At 37.0% G+C, this 17,657-nt stretch overlaps 1 protein-coding gene across 1 annotated transcript in view; it reads right to left on the bottom strand.

The window, feature by feature from the left end:
- The window catches only part of LOC140227544 (ARF GTPase-activating protein GIT2-like), a 101,246-nt gene that overhangs the window by 67,563 nt on the left and 16,026 nt on the right, over positions 1–17,657 (bottom strand). The window contains exon 3 of the mRNA XM_072307949.1: positions 6,856–6,968. Coding sequence (XP_072164050.1) covers positions 6,856–6,968 — 113 coding nt within the window. The remainder of the gene's footprint in view (positions 1–6,855; positions 6,969–17,657) is intronic.

Genomic DNA, 17,657 nt, shown 5'->3' with positions numbered 1-17,657 from the left:
GGACAATCCGTTCAAAAGTTATGCATTTTTTACATTTCTGCTCAGTGACGGCTGGATGAAAAGACTACTATAGCTTGTGATGTCACATGCATACAACGATGTAAGGAAATTTAAAAAAAAATTTCTCAAAACTTTACTGTTAGAAAAAAGTGCACATTTCTTGGACTTGTTACTGATGTATGCATGTTAAGGGAAATATTATTCCTCCTGCCTTCTGAAAGAGAGAAGTCGAGAGTTCTTTTGCTATGCGAGAAAATTGGAAATATGTTGAATTTTCTTTATATTCTTTCTTTATATCGTTGGACACATGTGACATCACAAGCTATAGTAGTCTTCTCATCTAGCCGCGACTCAGCAGAAATTTAAAAAATTCATAACTTTTGAACGGATTGTCCGATTTTCCTCAAACTTTCACCGATGTGTTCTACTAATATTGCTGCATTCACTCAACCCTCATGTCTATGAAGTGAGCTTGTCCTTTAAAGGTACTAGCCCACATTTGTAAACCTGCAGCAATTGGTCTCATAGTTTGGAGTTTGGGTATGATTGCAGTAACACCTGTGCAAAATTTCGTTCCAATTAGTCCATTACTTTCATAAAAATAAATGAAGATGCACCATATGCATGCGTATAACGCTCGCTAGCTCCGGTCCACGTACGTACTACTTGCATGCGATACATGTGTAAGTTACATGTACACTGTACGTATTAGTAGCTAGCCCCGGAGACCGCGCCTTGTGGCGTGGTCCTGGCGGCTACCTCGCAGCTGAGCGGGAGCAAAAATCACTGCCACATTCACGGCGACTTCACAAATAAAGCAAGGCTAAATTTCTATCATAAACACAGTGACAATTATTACCTTTTCGACTTGGTTTTTCTCACCCATTTATCTAGAAACTGCAAAGTTTTCTACATTTTTTTAGGAGTAATAAGCAGCCTGCCCTAGTGCAACAGTGGAGAGACTTGCTGCTATATCCATTAGTACGCATTACGCATGCTCTCAATGCACTGCACTGCATGCATGCTGTGCGCCTGTGCAAGTGATTGTGAGTTTCAGTGAGCATCGGTGAACTGAAGATATTCGCGTTAAAAGACAACATTTTCTGCATCATAAGCAATGAAATGCATCAAACAGTCGCTGAAATTAATCATTTAGGTTTAATCGACCCATGTAAGTATTCCTAGTAGTTTTTGTTGAAAAATTAAGGAAATATAGCGCTGAAACGGCACCCGTTTTGTACAACTCCTCGATCTGAATGCGAAAACGGCACAGCCCCAACGCTACACATTGGGGCTGGTCGCAGTTAGTACGTAGCTAGCCCGCGCTCGTAATTCGATTTTGGGTCGGGTTGACCCGGTTTGAAAATTGATTTTAAAACGACGATTTTCTCTCTTTTATCGAATGGTATAGACAAAGAGCAACAGGTGAGGTATGTTACTGTTATAACTTGTATATTGAAGTCATATTGGACCTGTTTTATGCAGTTTTGATTTTCGTGGGTTTGCAAATGTGGGCTAGTACCTTTAAGGTGTTACTACTGCAGGCGATAGTACCTCCTTGGTTACATACGGAACTGACATGTGGACACAAACAGACAGTTAAAGGGATGGTACAGTATTGGTGGAGATGAGAATTGAGCTTTTAACTTGGTGTGAGATACCAAGAAAACACTTGTGATATAGTACAGAGCATACCCTTACGAGGAATTCAAAGTTTATTTCATGAAAATCGGGTTTTGAATGACTGAAACATCCAAAAACAAAGTAAAACAAAGCGATTGTAATAAGGTGTGGGTCCCACACTTTATTAGAATCGCTCTTATCTGGATATCTCAGCAATTTCAAAACCAATTTTCATCAAATAAATGTTGAATTCCTCATAGAATAACATGCTCTTTCATGTTTCATAAGAGGTTTTTCATTATCTCACAGAAAAGTGTTAGAAACCTGAAATTAAGTCTCAACCAAAACTACACGATCCCTTTAACCAATAAGCAAGAATGGAAACCGCCAATGTATGATATTTGGCATGAAACGACTGATAAGGAAATGTCTGCAAATCTCAAAGAACCAGTGACAAATCTTCTTTTTTTTTTTTCCCTTTTTTTGCGGGGGGTCTGTTTGTCTGTTTTTGTTGTTGTTGTTTTTTTCTACTCATCGCCAGCCATGGGTTGGCTCAGACCCCAACCCACACAGTTCCATGTCCGGTTCCACTTTATATAGCCCTCTGTCCCTGGAACTCTGCATGACTGCATCGATTACTCAGTCCTGAAATTAGTGATGCGATGTTAATAGCGGAACACAGGTGTGGTAAAGGTGAAGCCTACCTGCATTGTGTATCATACCAGTATTCTGAACTTTTTTTCACTCCCATTGTACACCATTCGGATTATTATGGCAATGTTTGGCCCATAACCTTTACATGCTTTGAATTACGGAGATTTTAAAAATTAACAACTGAAAAAAGGGGCCCTTTTCTGTTTGAAATACCTCTGTTTTCCTTTGTGTCAAACATCTATTCTGGAAATCAAATCTTTGTATTGAAGTCAATGTTATCAAATGTGTGAGGTGATATTTTCTTCTAGTTGTTCTATTTGATGTTGTTTTGCTTTGTTTCATCTTTTGTTTTTGCAAGGGCTTTTAAAGATTGATGGATACAGGATGAAAGAGCAAATGCACTCTAAAGATGAGAAGAGAGAGTGTATTCATAGAGCTGTAAGTTCACTGTCAACAAAATATTGCCATCTCAGATTTCCCTTCTATTTGGACATTGAGGCAGTGAAAAATCTCTCAAGACCTTTGACCTTTAACAAATAATAAGGAACAAAGACAAGTAGAAAAAAAAAAAAAACTCCTGACATACCAGCCAGTTAATTATCTTACCCATCCTCATCTCGGACCATTCTGACATTGACATTTTTAGATAGGCAGACGATCAAGCGCGTGGCTGGCATTCCGTTCCGCCGACAGATGCCGGCGGAAAGAACTTTGCAAACTCTTTTACGAGCAATCCATTCCTCGCATAGCGGCAAGAGTTTGCTTGATGGTATATAAAAAGAAAAATGGTTTTCCTTATTAAGCATGCAGACTACCATTCACTGGAGAATTGCGGGTCTTCAAAGGAAAAGGTTAATCCCAGTCTCTATCAAAGCCATGTGCTACAGTTATCAGTTTTCATGATTACAATTATAGTCATCATTACAATCCCAGCAGTAAAATAAAAATGAATAATGATAATGCAATAACACCTCAAAATCTAAGCAGTTGCAATAACTTGATAAAATTATATAAAATATAGATTCACAATCTATTATGAACAAATCATGTGTATTATGTGCAGGGTACATTTGCCATTCTTTTTGAAAGAGAGATATTATGCAAATATTTTTCAAACAAAAAAGCAAAGCCGAGGAAGTTTCAAAAATAAATTGTTTGGAAATGACTGGCTTTGAAAAGACCACCACAAAGAGTGGCAAGTGCAAGTGTATTAAAAGTCAATGTTAATATCCTTTGAATAATATGAATATTGACTGCTTTGAGGGGCAGAAATTATGTGAAGTATAATTTCATAATGAACAAATAAAGATATGCAGGCAAAATATGTTTCCTTACACACACTTTACCAAGCCTTCTTTCCTAGTAGTCTACGTGTGCAAGATATACTTACATGTACTTCTACTTTAAAACTGTGGGGTCATGTAGCAAAACTAGTGACTACCCCTTTGACCAATCAGAGGCCAAGAAACTTCTAAAACCTTTAAAAAAAAAGAAGGTATATAAAGCACACTATCTAGACTTGCACAGGCAAGAATATTAAGAAGCCTTGCTTTATATTGAAGATGAAACACTTGGAGGGAGACACAAGAGATATATTTATCATGGCAAGAGCTGGCCTGAGCAGCCAAAATCAAGGGAACTTGGATAGAGTCATAAAGTATACATCATCATACAAAATTTGGCCCTGCTCATGTTACTCTGTAAATATTCAAAAGAGTGCAAACTTCCTCATACAAGATATCAGCATGCACAGTCTCTGTCTAATGTAGAAAATGTGCATTTCACTGCATTGCAACAGCAGGCATTTGTTGGCACAAGATTAAAAATGCAGGCATGACGTCTGATAATTCATTGTCAAAAATATGGTATTTTTCTGACTAGGAAATTGGTGCACTTCCTTGTAGAGTTATTTCTCTTGGCTTCGGGATGCTGTGTAATGCATGAAACCCCCAAGGTTATCTGTGCAAAAAGTTCTCTCTCTTTTCAAAGGCTGAGTGACTGTAGATTTAAAGTGTGAGAGGGTGCATGGCACACTTGTACACATGTACATGTATGTATGCCCACTGACGTACACCAGCCCTGGCTTTGGAATACACCACTCTTGCAGAGCTCCTGGGTTGAATTGTAGGGAGACACTCCATGATTTTCAAATTATTCAGAGTTGAAGCAGGGAGGTGGCCCTCCCTGGTTGAAGGCAGCACAGATTACACATATGAAATTAATCCCCCAGTTATGATCAGCATGCTGACAGTTGAGAGCACTTTTGTATAAATGCTGTTTATTTCTGAGATACAAACTTGAGCCAATACACCAAGTTCAGCCAAATGGTGTACAGGTGTGGTCTTTCAAAACTCATCAGACAGTATCCAAGTTCTGCATTTTGGTTTTTGGTCGGGGTTTATTTCTTGTGTGTGAGTGCATGCCTCATGTTAGTTGCACAACCCAATGACACTAGAACACACAGCAAACACATATGCTCTGCCCATAATTGATGTTATAGTTTTGTTTCGCAGGTTTGTATTTTGTATTCTATATTCTTTTGTTTTTTTGCTTGAACACTGTTCAAGGCATTGAACTCTAAATAGTCGCCATGACCAACTTGCTCACTTTGATCTACAGTACCTGGGATAATCACTTTTCTGAATTCTACTTCAGCAAGCTGAATGCACACTTTTCAACACTGAACCAATCCTTCTGCCAATCACAACACTGCTTGGAGAAGAATGGTATACGGAGTAGACGTCTTGGGATGACCCTATATGGTCACAGTCCGCCCTATCAAGGAGCCACTAATGTGACATATATTATGATATCAAAACTTTATGGTCTGTTTGAGAGAGCATTTCTACAGCCTATGATGTATGCCATAGTGCCTTTTCATATGGTACATTGTATGTAGGATGCAGCATATCAGTTGTCAAATCTTTCTTTCCATTGATACATGGTAAAATTGTAACCATCTATAGATTCATATTTTGTGCTATATCAAAGTTATAAGAGTAAGACCCCTTTTTTGACAGGAAATCCTCTCTCCCCCCCCCCCCAAAAAAAAAGACAACTCACAAACAAAACAGAAAGAAAGAAATGGTGCGTCCAAATGTTGAGACATCAAACAAATATGAAAGTATACCCACAATGTTCATTATACATCTAATCATCACAAAACATGTTTAAATAGTCATCCAATTTTGGAGTTCCTTTTGACATTATTCCACTCAAACCATAGCCCCATTCACACAAACAAAACAGCATGATGACGATGACAATCCAGACCTTGAGATTTTATGCGCCAGTTCAGATGGACAGACTATCCTGCTGATTGCCATTGCCAATCAAGATAATTTGTCAACCACAGTGCACATGGCTAAAATCTACGGAAATGATGACCCTTCCATATATTGTTCAATCATGCATGTGTTTTGAATGACATGACAAAAAAAAATCTCAAGATCTTTTACTCCAGCATTCACACACACATCATGGGACGAATTATCACACTACGTTGTACTTCTCAAATTATCATGATAACTCTGACATAATCACAACATTTCTTGGGGTATGGATCCTGATGCCCATTGCGATATTTAGTGAGATTTTTTGGTCCATACAGGCAAAAATCTCAAGATTTTGATCGCGATGAAAATCTCCAGATTTGTATCCTGCTGATTAGAATCAGTGTGAATCCCACTCATGAGTCACAAGCTGACAATTCTTGATGCCCTGGATTTCTACAGTCATTGATTTGAAGCTCTGTTTGATGGCCTGAGTACCATACATGTACATCCCACAGGCCACTGCCTGGTTCTGGGGCTAGTTTATTATGAAGGCCACATTTGGTAGTGTTTCGGTTGATGATGGTTTCATATGCACACATAAGGCCATTTGTGCTTTAATATCATCATGTGTCAGATATATTTAACATACGATACCTGCAAATGAATCATCAGTACATATTGACAGAACATTTCAAGTGCATAGCCCACGCTGTGTTATTGTTCCTTCCTTTAATTGCATCAGTATTGTGAATGCACTGACGTTGTGTGCACTATCAAAATGTACATTGTCAGTGGTGGGTAATTAAGATCACATTGCACATTGACACTACAGAGTCAGTGCATAACAAATGCTGTACTTTCTGGGTAAATGAATGCTTGATGTAAAATAGTACTGACTCGACTAAAGAGTTAGCAACATCAGGCAAACTGCACCCTATAGTCTGCCACAGAGAAAAAAAAAGTGCTCACAAAAATTATCAATGCATTCTTACAGGCACTTATGCCCTTTTACCAGGGACAAGATGTACTGTATACGCCATATATTTAGCAAGTCTAAATTTTTGCGAGTTGGGACTTCCCAACGATTTTGCAAGTGGTTAAATTTGCGATCGTGGATAACACGACTGAATGGAGAAACGCATTTCCGTGCACACTACATTCATATCTGGGATCAGAGTCAATATTTTTGCGTGTCTTTAAATTAGCGAATAGCACCTGACTAGCGAAATATGCGAAAATAAAACCCTTGCAAAATATTTGGTGTATACAGTAGCTTGTTTATATACGTAGAGATTGTACTTACTGGACAGAGTCCTTCGGGTTGGGCTTCCTTTTGCCGCTCCTGACCTGGGATGGGTCCAGGAGAGAATGCTCCCAGATGGAGTTGGCTCCGTTACTCACCAGGGCATGCACCATCTGTAACCATGGAGACGACACAAGATCATTAAAGACATCATCCTACCAAAGTATACACACAATATACTAGATAACAAAATCCTTTACTTTTATGTGTCAAAACAGCTATAAACAATGCAAACATTTCATAACAAAGACGGTAATGTTTGCCATCAAATATCAAGGGAGCTGTTTTAAAAGTTAGGCTGAATAGCAATAGATCAATTTATTTGAAAACAGTGCACTGAGCGATTTACAAACTCTGGCAGGCTTGTAACAAGACAACACAGACATTCTGCGTTTCGAAGTCAGATTCAGGGGCATCTTCCGATTGCATAATGGGCAAATCAAGGCATTGTATATAAAGGCTTTTGCAAGATTTTTAATTTGATACTTATATATGAATGTCTACCATGTTTATCCAAATAAAATCTTACTTGTATACAAATCTGGGGACTTTTCCAGGAATGAATAATTGTTTATTGTAAACACACTGGAACTGTATTATAGCTTGTCATTTGAGCTACATTTAATAACACAAGGAAGTCCAATGAGCACAAAGAAAAAAAAAGAAGAATGAGAAAAGAAATGAGAACACCATTATTTACTCTTTTAATCACGAGAAAATTTAGTTAAAAATGTAGCAGTTTTGTATAAAGGCAAGTACATAGTGCACCTGAAAGCAGCAACTGAGATTGAAGAATAGATCAATTATGACAGATCTATACAGGAGAACCAAAGTTTCCAAGTCCTGATATCTCTTTTCTTTGAATAATACTGCCTATTCAGCAGCTAGAATGGTTTTTTTTCCCCTTTGAAAAGAGTTATCCTATAATTAAAATGTTATGCTGTACACAGACTTTAGAAGATACAGGATCAATGGATTTGGGTTTCTCCCTAAACATCTTCATTTCTGCTTTTAATAATATAAAATATGTACTTTTTCATTTCCCTGCTTCTTCCAATTTTGTTTCCTCTACATTGAGATCCAATGCTTTCTAATGTTTTACTTTTCTTTTCTCTCCTTTTGTAGTCTTTGCCACTTTCTGCATCCTCCTCCTTATGCTTCTTCTTATTCTTCTTTTTCTTCCTTCTTTTCGTTTCTTCTCCTTCATTTTTATCCAGAATTGTCCATTTTCCTATTTCTTATGTTTTTCCCAGAGTTCTCTAATTTCTTTATTGGCTTTGATTCAATTGGGAGCTGTCAGAAAATGGAATATGAAGCACTTCTGTATTCATGGTCACTGTTGATGATTAATATAATTGCAGTTTTTAATCAATTGCAGTATTTTCATGTATACCACTCACATACAATGCAAGATATTTGTCAGGATACCACTTTCTCTCTGCTGCATGAACCCCTACACATCTCTGATAGTATGCAATACAACATACTGTATTACACAACAGTTAAGTACAGTACCTGGTACTTTATACACAAAATACCATTTTTATGTACTAAAGTAGTCTGCTACCCTTTTGGTGTTTTTCCACATATATACCAATGAAAATGAAAGTAACTTCCATGACTCTCAGTGACATGGTAAGTGATGAATTTTCCTGTTTGAACGAAATTCACTGTGTATACCTAATAGAAACACATCAATCTTTAAAAAGACACCTCTGACGAAGATTCTGCTAGGATCGAAAGCTCAGGCCCCTTTTGACTCCAAAATACAAACAGAGCGAAGTTCAAATGTACACACTACTCTACTCAATATTCTTTATGTCACATCACCCTGGATATAGAAACAACAATACAAAGTAATAGGAGGGTGATAGGAATAAATCAAAGCTTCTGACTAAATGCACAGTAAACCAAACTGTTAGTTTTATATCTTTGTTTTTGGTTTCACTCCTGACTGGCAATGCACTTTCCAATCTCCCCCGAACTTGAGCCCAACGCTGAGTCATAGCGACAGAATGTGGTTTGTCTGCATTCTACTACAGTTATTTGTAAACAATCTCCCCGGCATGCTCCATGATCTTTGCAGCATGTAGGGCACACACACTGACATCTGAGCTGGACGTGAATTAAATTCTCCTTTTACTGACAGACAAGACAGACTGTATACCTCCCTGGGAACGTCCTTTTTCATTCTCTTCACATCAGACTTTCAGCTTTCTGTTCTGTTCTAGATTAACAATGAAATCTCTTGGCACATATCCAACACAAGATGAATCTCATGAAACCATACTAAACGATATTCATGATTTCACACTAATCAATTGATAATCTGGTCCCATGTTCATTTCATCCAGTAACAGGGCTTGACACTACCTAAAATGTTTGAATATGAAATTCTGGTGAACCAAAAATGAAAAGTAGTACTTGGCTGAAAAGAAATATGAACATTCCTTTTAGATTTTAGATGCCCAATTGGGCCACCAAAAAGGAAATTTGGTGGCCCGACATCAACCTTTAGTGGCTCTGGGCCATCGCTTACATTGAGCCCTGAGTGAGTTACTTGACCAAGTTTATGACGAAAGTCACTGAATCGGTTTAAACCTTTCTGTGTTAGGGACTTTGGACAGATGAGTACAATGTTATGGGGGTTTTCCATGTCAAGTGACAATCAAGCCACACAAAGGATTAAAGGACAAGTTCACCTTCATAAACATATGGATTGAGAGAATGCAGCAACATTAGTAGAACACATCAGTGAAAGTTTGAGGAAAATCGGACAATTGATGCAAAAGTTATGAATTTTTAAAATTTTTGTGTTGGAACCGCTGGATGACGAGACTACTAAGGCTCGTGATGTCATATGAGTACAACAGTATAAAGAAAATGTAAAGAAAATTCAACATATTTTCACTTTTTTCGCATAATAAAAGAGCACTTGACTTGCCTCTTTCTAAAGGCAATGGGAATAATATTACCCATAACATATATGTCAGTAACGAGTCAAGGGAATGTGTACTTTTTTTCAAAAGATGAAATTTTGTGAAATTCTCTTTATATTTTCCTTATATTGTTGTACGCATGTGACATCATAAACTGCAGTAGTCTTCTCATCCAGCAGCGACTGCACAAAAACTTCAAAAATTCATAACTTTTGAACGGATTGTCCGATTTTCCTCAAACTTTCAATGATGTGTTCTACTAATATTGCTACATTCTCTCAATCCTTATGTTAGTGAAGGTGAACTTGTCCTTTAAAGTAGTTGTCTGTTATAAGACCAGTACTGAAGTCCTTTAAAGTAGTTGTCTGTTATAAGACCAGTACTGAAGTCCTTTAAAGTAGTTGTCTGTTATAAGACCAGTACTGAAGGAAGAAGTCCTCTGCACTTGCACCAAATTTCAGAAAGCTCTCACAAGCAGCTGGGATTGGTCTGCAGAAAACAAGGACCAAGTTAAGCTCATGCTTCCTATAAAAGATGGTTTCATCACTAAAATGATGACGGATGTGAAGAAGATGACAATGATGATCATGATCATCCTGATCATTGTGATTATGACAATGACTACGAAATGCAACGCACTCCTGTTATAATGAACACGATTAGAACGAAATTCTTGATACAACGAAGTAAAGATTCAGGTCCCAAAATTATTAGCTATAATGTACTCCTTACTACACATGTACGCTTTACTGTTCAGCTATAACAATGAAGAAAACTGCCAGTACCAAAGACTTTGTGAAGCCAGAGTCTCATGTAATTACAATCAGTAATTATTACAATGACTTACATGTACTAATATTTCTATCATCATTTAATCATTAACTAAAACTATCATTACTAAAAAAAAAAACTTCTGATAATTGTGTTGATGATATTTTTATTCAGCAATAAAGAAATCATTAATGTGAGTATACCTGAACACACCCCTTTGATGTATTACCATGGCATGCTGTAATTACACGTGTACATGGCAAACATTACATTCTACACGTTATAATAACCTGAATATTGTGGTACAGCTGACCTTTTTAACCCATGTTTCAGCGTTATTAGCCCTCTTAAAGATTTTCCGTCACATTTCTGAAATATTGCTCCTAAGGAGGCACTTGCCGTTGGCTTGGTTTAACACAAATGAAAATTCACGGCTCTAATTCTTTGTATTTTAACAGTCAATGTACCTGCAGCAGAGGAAATTGTCGCTACTATAACAGTTTCCTCATTTACAGTACTCACTTAGCACAAAAAAAAAAAACTTGAAAAAAAGTTGTTGTTTTTTTCCAGTAAGATGAAATAGGCTCAGCAAAAAAAAAAAAAGAAAAAAAAAGAAAAAGAAAGTACAGAAGTACACTTCTTCGAGCTCATATTTCTCACTGAACATTAGGCTAAATATTGATGGTTATACCATATTAAAGGCACTTTGGCTATCACCCTGGTAGGTCAATAAAAAGGGAAACATTACACATGAGTGAACACATTCATTTTTCTCTTCAAAGGCACAAAAGTATAAATTGCAAAAATGGACAAGTTCTCATTCATGCGTACATGTGCTCTTCCACCACAATGAGAACAAAGACAAATCCAACACATTACGAAACAAAAATTAAATTAGAAAAATTATCTATTGGTCTCTATGTCTGTGTACAAAGATAAAGAAAGACAAAAAAAAAAAATAATGGAGAAAATTAAGAATCTTCTGTCAAACCCAAATTTAAATGACATTAGAGAAGAGGCAATATTAACAAATATGGTAGAAATTTGAAATGTTATTTCGATTTAAGCGCAATGAAAATGACAACAGGTTGTTGAATTTGTCTCATGAATTCTTAAATTTTTAAATCAAAAGAAAGAAATAAAAAATTCTGTCCATTTTATCACCTTTGCAGCTTACTCCCTTTCGTCATTTGATTTTGAGTGGACAGAAAATTCTTATTTTCCCCCTTTAGTTACAGTCACGGTACCCACTTTGTTCTTGTTTCGGGATTTAAAGGCAATTCATAGGAACAAAAACTTATTTTTGCTATTCATTCATGTCTTTAATTGTGTTAAATTGGTCTTTTGTTATCAGTGCTATCTTGAAGGACACTTGCTAATGAATGATGAAATGTCAATTTCTGTGATTTTCACTTCTGTGCCTTGGAAGACAAAAACAAATGTGTTCACTCATGCATAAAACTTCCCTTTGTTAACCAACCAGGTTGACAGCCAACTGAATAACCTTTAATATGGTACAAGTGTATATGACACAAAGATTTTTATCAGAATCTTCTATGAAAAATATGCACTGGAAAAAAGTGTTTACTTTCTTTCTTTCTTTCTTTTTGCTGTGTATGTTCTTTGCCAATTATGCAGAATGTTTCCTTTCTCATAATGGGATTCAGAATATCACGACCATGTAATTAAAGAATCATCTAGGGACGTAAATGGACATAATCGAAGTCTGCTTCTTGGATTGAAAACACGAGGACAGGCCCTAATCAAAATAGGTTCACATAAAATCTATCCTTTGTAGTTTCTTCTCAAGCATATGAGCTTTTGGGAGCTTAGCACAAGAGCAGGCAAAACTCATAAAATGTGAAAAATGAGACTCGGCAACCCTGGTACCTTTACATTGAGAGCATGCAATGCACTTGACGTGCCACTAAAGTTGTGCAGCCAGTTTGTTTAGTAGCTGTGAAGTGGCCATCGAGAATAAGTTAATTCTACTGCACATGCCCACGTGGAGGAGGCAATTTTATGTTCTCATTATACATGTATATTACACATTTAATGCTCATTCAGCACAGTGGTGTCTATGGGAAAATGTGTGGTGTTGATAGGCACATGTGTATCAAATACAGTATTGCTCGAAAGAAAGTGGACACCCTATTGTGGTCTCCCGCGGGGGACCACCGACACACGCGAGTGAACACGGCCGCACGCGTTATTGTGCGAGATTCATCGTCTGATCGATAGTGGAAGGAATTCTCACATAATCGATTACAAAGGACCGATAACAAACCTCGCACTCTGCTTGCAATGCTTGCTTCCGTGTTATGTTGCTTTGTAGTCGCGAGTGGGATGATCTGTTTTTGCAGACGCCTGAGCAGACATGCCTAAGAGTAAAAATACTGCAATTTGTAATCTGCACGCATTTTTGCCTGCCTGCGTTCGGCAGCTTGTAAATTTCCTATCGCTGGATGGCCATCCGCCTACTAGTAGTGTGAATAAAATTAATTTTGTGGGCAGTTGGACGATTAACGCATGCAGGGAGGTTGAGAGAGATCCCCACTTACCTGGTGCCATTTGGCATATCTAATAAAGATATACGGAAATAATTCCACATGCCATGATTTGCGAGAAACCAATCACTGTAGGAACTTTCTCATCTCTCATCTGGCACCTTGCACTTTCTCGCGAGGTACATCCGCTATTTACATCGTGTATTTTAGCATCTAATTGAGTCGATTGATACCGTTAATCATTTCCAAATGTAAAAGCAACAATTTGTTATTCATTTTAGCATCGTACGGAGTAGAATATTACCGTTATTCATTTCCAAATTTAAAAGCAAACATCGGACATTTATTTTATTATCGTACGGAGCCGAATGCTACTGCCGTCCACTTCCGAAAGTGAAACGAATCATATGACAATCATAAAGCATCGCACGGAGCCGAATATTACTGTTTTTCATTTTTGAACGTAAAGGCAGACATCAGACATTTATTTTACCATCAAACAGATGAATGCTACTGTTATTCATTTCGAAATGTAATACTTGTAGTAAATATCAGACATTTATCTTAGCATCATATAGAACAGTATGTTACTGCTATTCACTTCCAAACGTAAAAGCAAACATCTGACTCTGCGGAGTTGAATATTATTGTTATTCATTTCAGAACGCCAAAGGGATCATTCGACATTTATTTTAGCATCTTTCGGAGCTGAATGTTATTGGTATTTACTTTTGATCGTAAAAGCGAACATCCGACATTTATTTTATCATCGCACGGAGTTGAATATTATTATTATTCATTTCCGAACGTCAAAGCAAATATCCGACATTGATCTTAGCATTTTCCGGAGCTGAATGTTATTGCCATTTACATCATTCGAGCATAAAATCAAACAAAGACATTTATTCTATCATCGTACGAAGTTGAATATTATTGTTATTCATTTCCGAACGTAATTCGACATTTATTTTAGCATCTTCCGGAGCTGAATGTTATTGCTATTTACTTCCTATAATAACGTAAAAAGCAAACATCCGGCATTTATTTATCATCGTAGGGACTCCTAATTGTTATTCATTTCCGAAAGTCAGAGCAAACATCAAACGTTTATTTTACCATCGAGCGCAGCTAAATATTACTGTTATTCATTTCGAAATTTAAAAGCTATAACATCCGACAATATTTCAGCATCGCATGGATCAGAATATTACTGTTTTTCACTTCCGAACGTAAAAGCAAACATTTGACATTTATTTCAGCATCTCCCGCAGTCGAATGTCATTGCTATATAATTTCGAAAGTAAAAGTAACATCCGACATTTACTTAATCATCGTACGGAGTTGAATATTATTGTTATTCATTTCCGAACGTCAATGGATCATTCAACATTTTACTTTAGCATCTTCCGGAGCTGAATGTTATTGTTATTTATTTTCTTGCGTAAACGCAAACATCTGGCATTTATTTTATCATGGTATACGGAGTTGAATATTATTATCATTCATTTCCGGAAGTCGAAGCAAACATTCGACATTTATTTCACCATCTTCCGGAGCCTAATGTTTTCATTCTTCATTTCCGAACGCAAATCAAATATCTTACATTAATTTCAGCACCGTACGGAGCTGAATCTTACCATTATTCATTTCTAAAAGTATAAACAAACATCCGACATTTATTTTAGTATCAAACGGAGTCGAATATTATCGTTATTCATTTCCAAAATTAAAAGCAAATATCTGACATTCTTACGGAGCCAATTGTTACCGCTGTTCATTTCCAAAAGTATAATGGAAAACATCCGACTTTTTAGGTGGCCTGATCGGGCCACCAAAATCTTCATCTGAAATTTTGGTGGCCCGACGTACGTTTTTGATGGCCCCGGGCCACTAGGCCACCGTAAGTGTCGAGCCCTGCCTATGGCTTCGTTGATTTTGACACCTTTGATCACTATGCATGCTAAATTTGAATACTGGTGCTGTTATACATGCACCCAAGGTAATCTAAATACCGTCAACGGGTCGTGTCTGACAACATATCCTCATAGTTACGAGATAATAATTGTCGGCTCATTTTTTGATCATGTGATTTCTATTAATCAATTGCTGACTGGTTCGTTTCTTGAGAAGCTTTTTTAGTCCCGGTCCCGCTTTCAGGATCAAAAGAACAACCAGAACAAAGAAAAAAAAAATCATTGTCCCGGCCTGTGCTCCCGGAGCGTTAACTCGCGAGGGATTAAACCATCAATAGCAGGGAGGTAGGAACTCCGCCGCTTCTTTTGACTGCATGGCGGGCGGGACAATGTTGCAACAAGTCTATTGAAATCAGCTCAACTTTGTCTGTGATATCCTTTCTCTGCTATTTCAGGGCATGAAGTGAATTTTGCAAGTCATACACGTGGAGTCGCATGAATGCAAAACGTAGTCCATGTTAGCCAAATCACCTTCCGTACCGCAAAAGTTCTGAACACTTTTGGTTACATCCATATGCCGTCATCACTTTGTATACAGACTTCCATAAATTCGTGTCGTTACACCATATGCAGGGCTCGACACTATTATAACGGTGGGCCGGGGCCACCAAAAACGCGCGTCTGGCCACCAAAATTTCAGAAATGAAGATTTTGGTGGCCCAATCGGGCCACCAAATAGTCGGATAATTGCCTTTACTTTTGTAGATGGACAGCGGTAACAATCGGCTCCGTAAGATGCTAAAATAAATGTCAGATGTTTGCTTTTTATTTTGGAAATGAATAACGGTAATATTCGACTCCGTATGATACTCAAATAAGTGTCGGATGTTTGATTTTGCGTTCGGAAATGAATAAGGATAACATTCGGCTCCAGAGATGATGAACTAAATGTGGAATGTTAGCTTTGACGTTCGGAAATGAATACTAATAATATTCAACTCCGTACGATGAGATAATAAATGCCGGATGTTTGCTTTTTATTTTGGAAATGAATAACGGTAATATTCGGCTCCGTATAATACTAAAAGAAGTGTCGGATGTTTGGTTTTGCGTTCGGAAATGAGTAAGGATAACATTCGGTCCAGAAGATGCTGAAATAAATGTGGAATGTTAGCTTTGACGTTCGGAAATGAATACAAATAATATTCAACTCCGTATACGATGAGAAAATAAATGCCGGATGTTTGCTTTTACGTTGGAAAGTAAATAACAACAACATTCAGCTCCAGAAGATGCTAAAGTAAGTGCCGAATGATCCCTTTGACCTTCGGAAATGAATAAACATGATATTCAACTCCATTGATAGTAAAATAAATACCGAATGTTCACGTTCAGGTGAATGATAAGAATAATCAACGCTATGTCTCATGTTTGCTTTTATGTTCGAATGTAAACAGCAACAACATTCAGCTCCGGAAGATGCTGAAATAGATGTCGGATATTAATTTTGCTCTGACGTTCGGAAATGAACAACAATAATATTCATCTCCATCGTAGTAAAATAAATACCGGATGTTCACATTCAGGTTTGAAGTAAATAGCAATAACAGATCAGCTGCGGAAGATGCTAAAATAAATGTCGTTAATGATCCCTTGCCCTTTGACGTTCGGAAATGAATAACAATGATATTCAACCCCGAATGATGATTAAATAAACGTCGGATGTTTGCTTTTACTTTCGAAAGTAAATAGCAATAACATTCGGCTAAGGAAGATGCTAAAATAAATGTCAGATGATTGCTTTTACGTTCGGAAGTGAATAGCAGTAATATTCTGCTCAATACGATGCTAAAATGAATGTCAGATGATATTTGCTATTACATTTCGAAATGAATAACAGTAACTTTCAGCTGCGTTTGATGTTAAAATATTTCATGTCTGATGTACTACCTTGACGTTCAAAAACGAAAAACAGCAAAATTCGGCTCCGTACAGTGCTAAAATTGTCAGACAATAAAATCATTTCACTTTTGGAAGTGGACAGCAGTAACATTCGGCTCCGTACGATAATAAAACAAATGTCGAATGTTTGCTTTTTTGATTTTAAAATGAATAACGGTAATATTCCGCCCCGTGATGCTAAAATGAAACAGATTATTGCTTTTACATTCGGAAATGATTAACGGTATCAATCGGCTCAGTTATCTAGATGCTGAAATAAATGGGGGATGTTTGCTTTCACGTTCATGAGAAATGAATAAGGATAACATTAGCTCCGTAAGATGCTAAAATGAATGTCAGTTCCTTGTTTTTACATTTGAAAAAAAAAATAACAGTAACATTCGGCTCCGTACGGTGTTTAAATACTATATGTTGGATAATTGCTTTTACAATCACAAAATGAATAACGGTAACTTTCAGCTGTTTAAAATGCCAAAACAGATGTCGGATGTTCACAAATGTCTGCAAATGCTCCCACTCTATCGTTTAAAACGTAAGTTTTGACCACCTAACTAGGCATCAACTTTTATAATAATCTATAAGCCTAGTTGCTAAATCTTAGAACTCAGAATAACGGTGTTAAGATGATTGAATTTTCTCTTCATTTATTTTAGACATGGGTACATGTATCACTTCAGTAAAAACAAAGACAACTTTTATCATTGACATAA

The sequence above is a fragment of the Diadema setosum genome, chromosome 4 (genome assembly GCF_964275005.1).
Source record: "Diadema setosum chromosome 4, eeDiaSeto1, whole genome shotgun sequence".
In the NCBI taxonomy this organism is placed as follows: Eukaryota; Metazoa; Echinodermata; class Echinoidea; order Diadematoida; family Diadematidae; genus Diadema; species Diadema setosum.
Note: the sequence above shows the minus strand (reverse complement) of the source record. Positions and strands in the feature narration are given on the sequence as shown.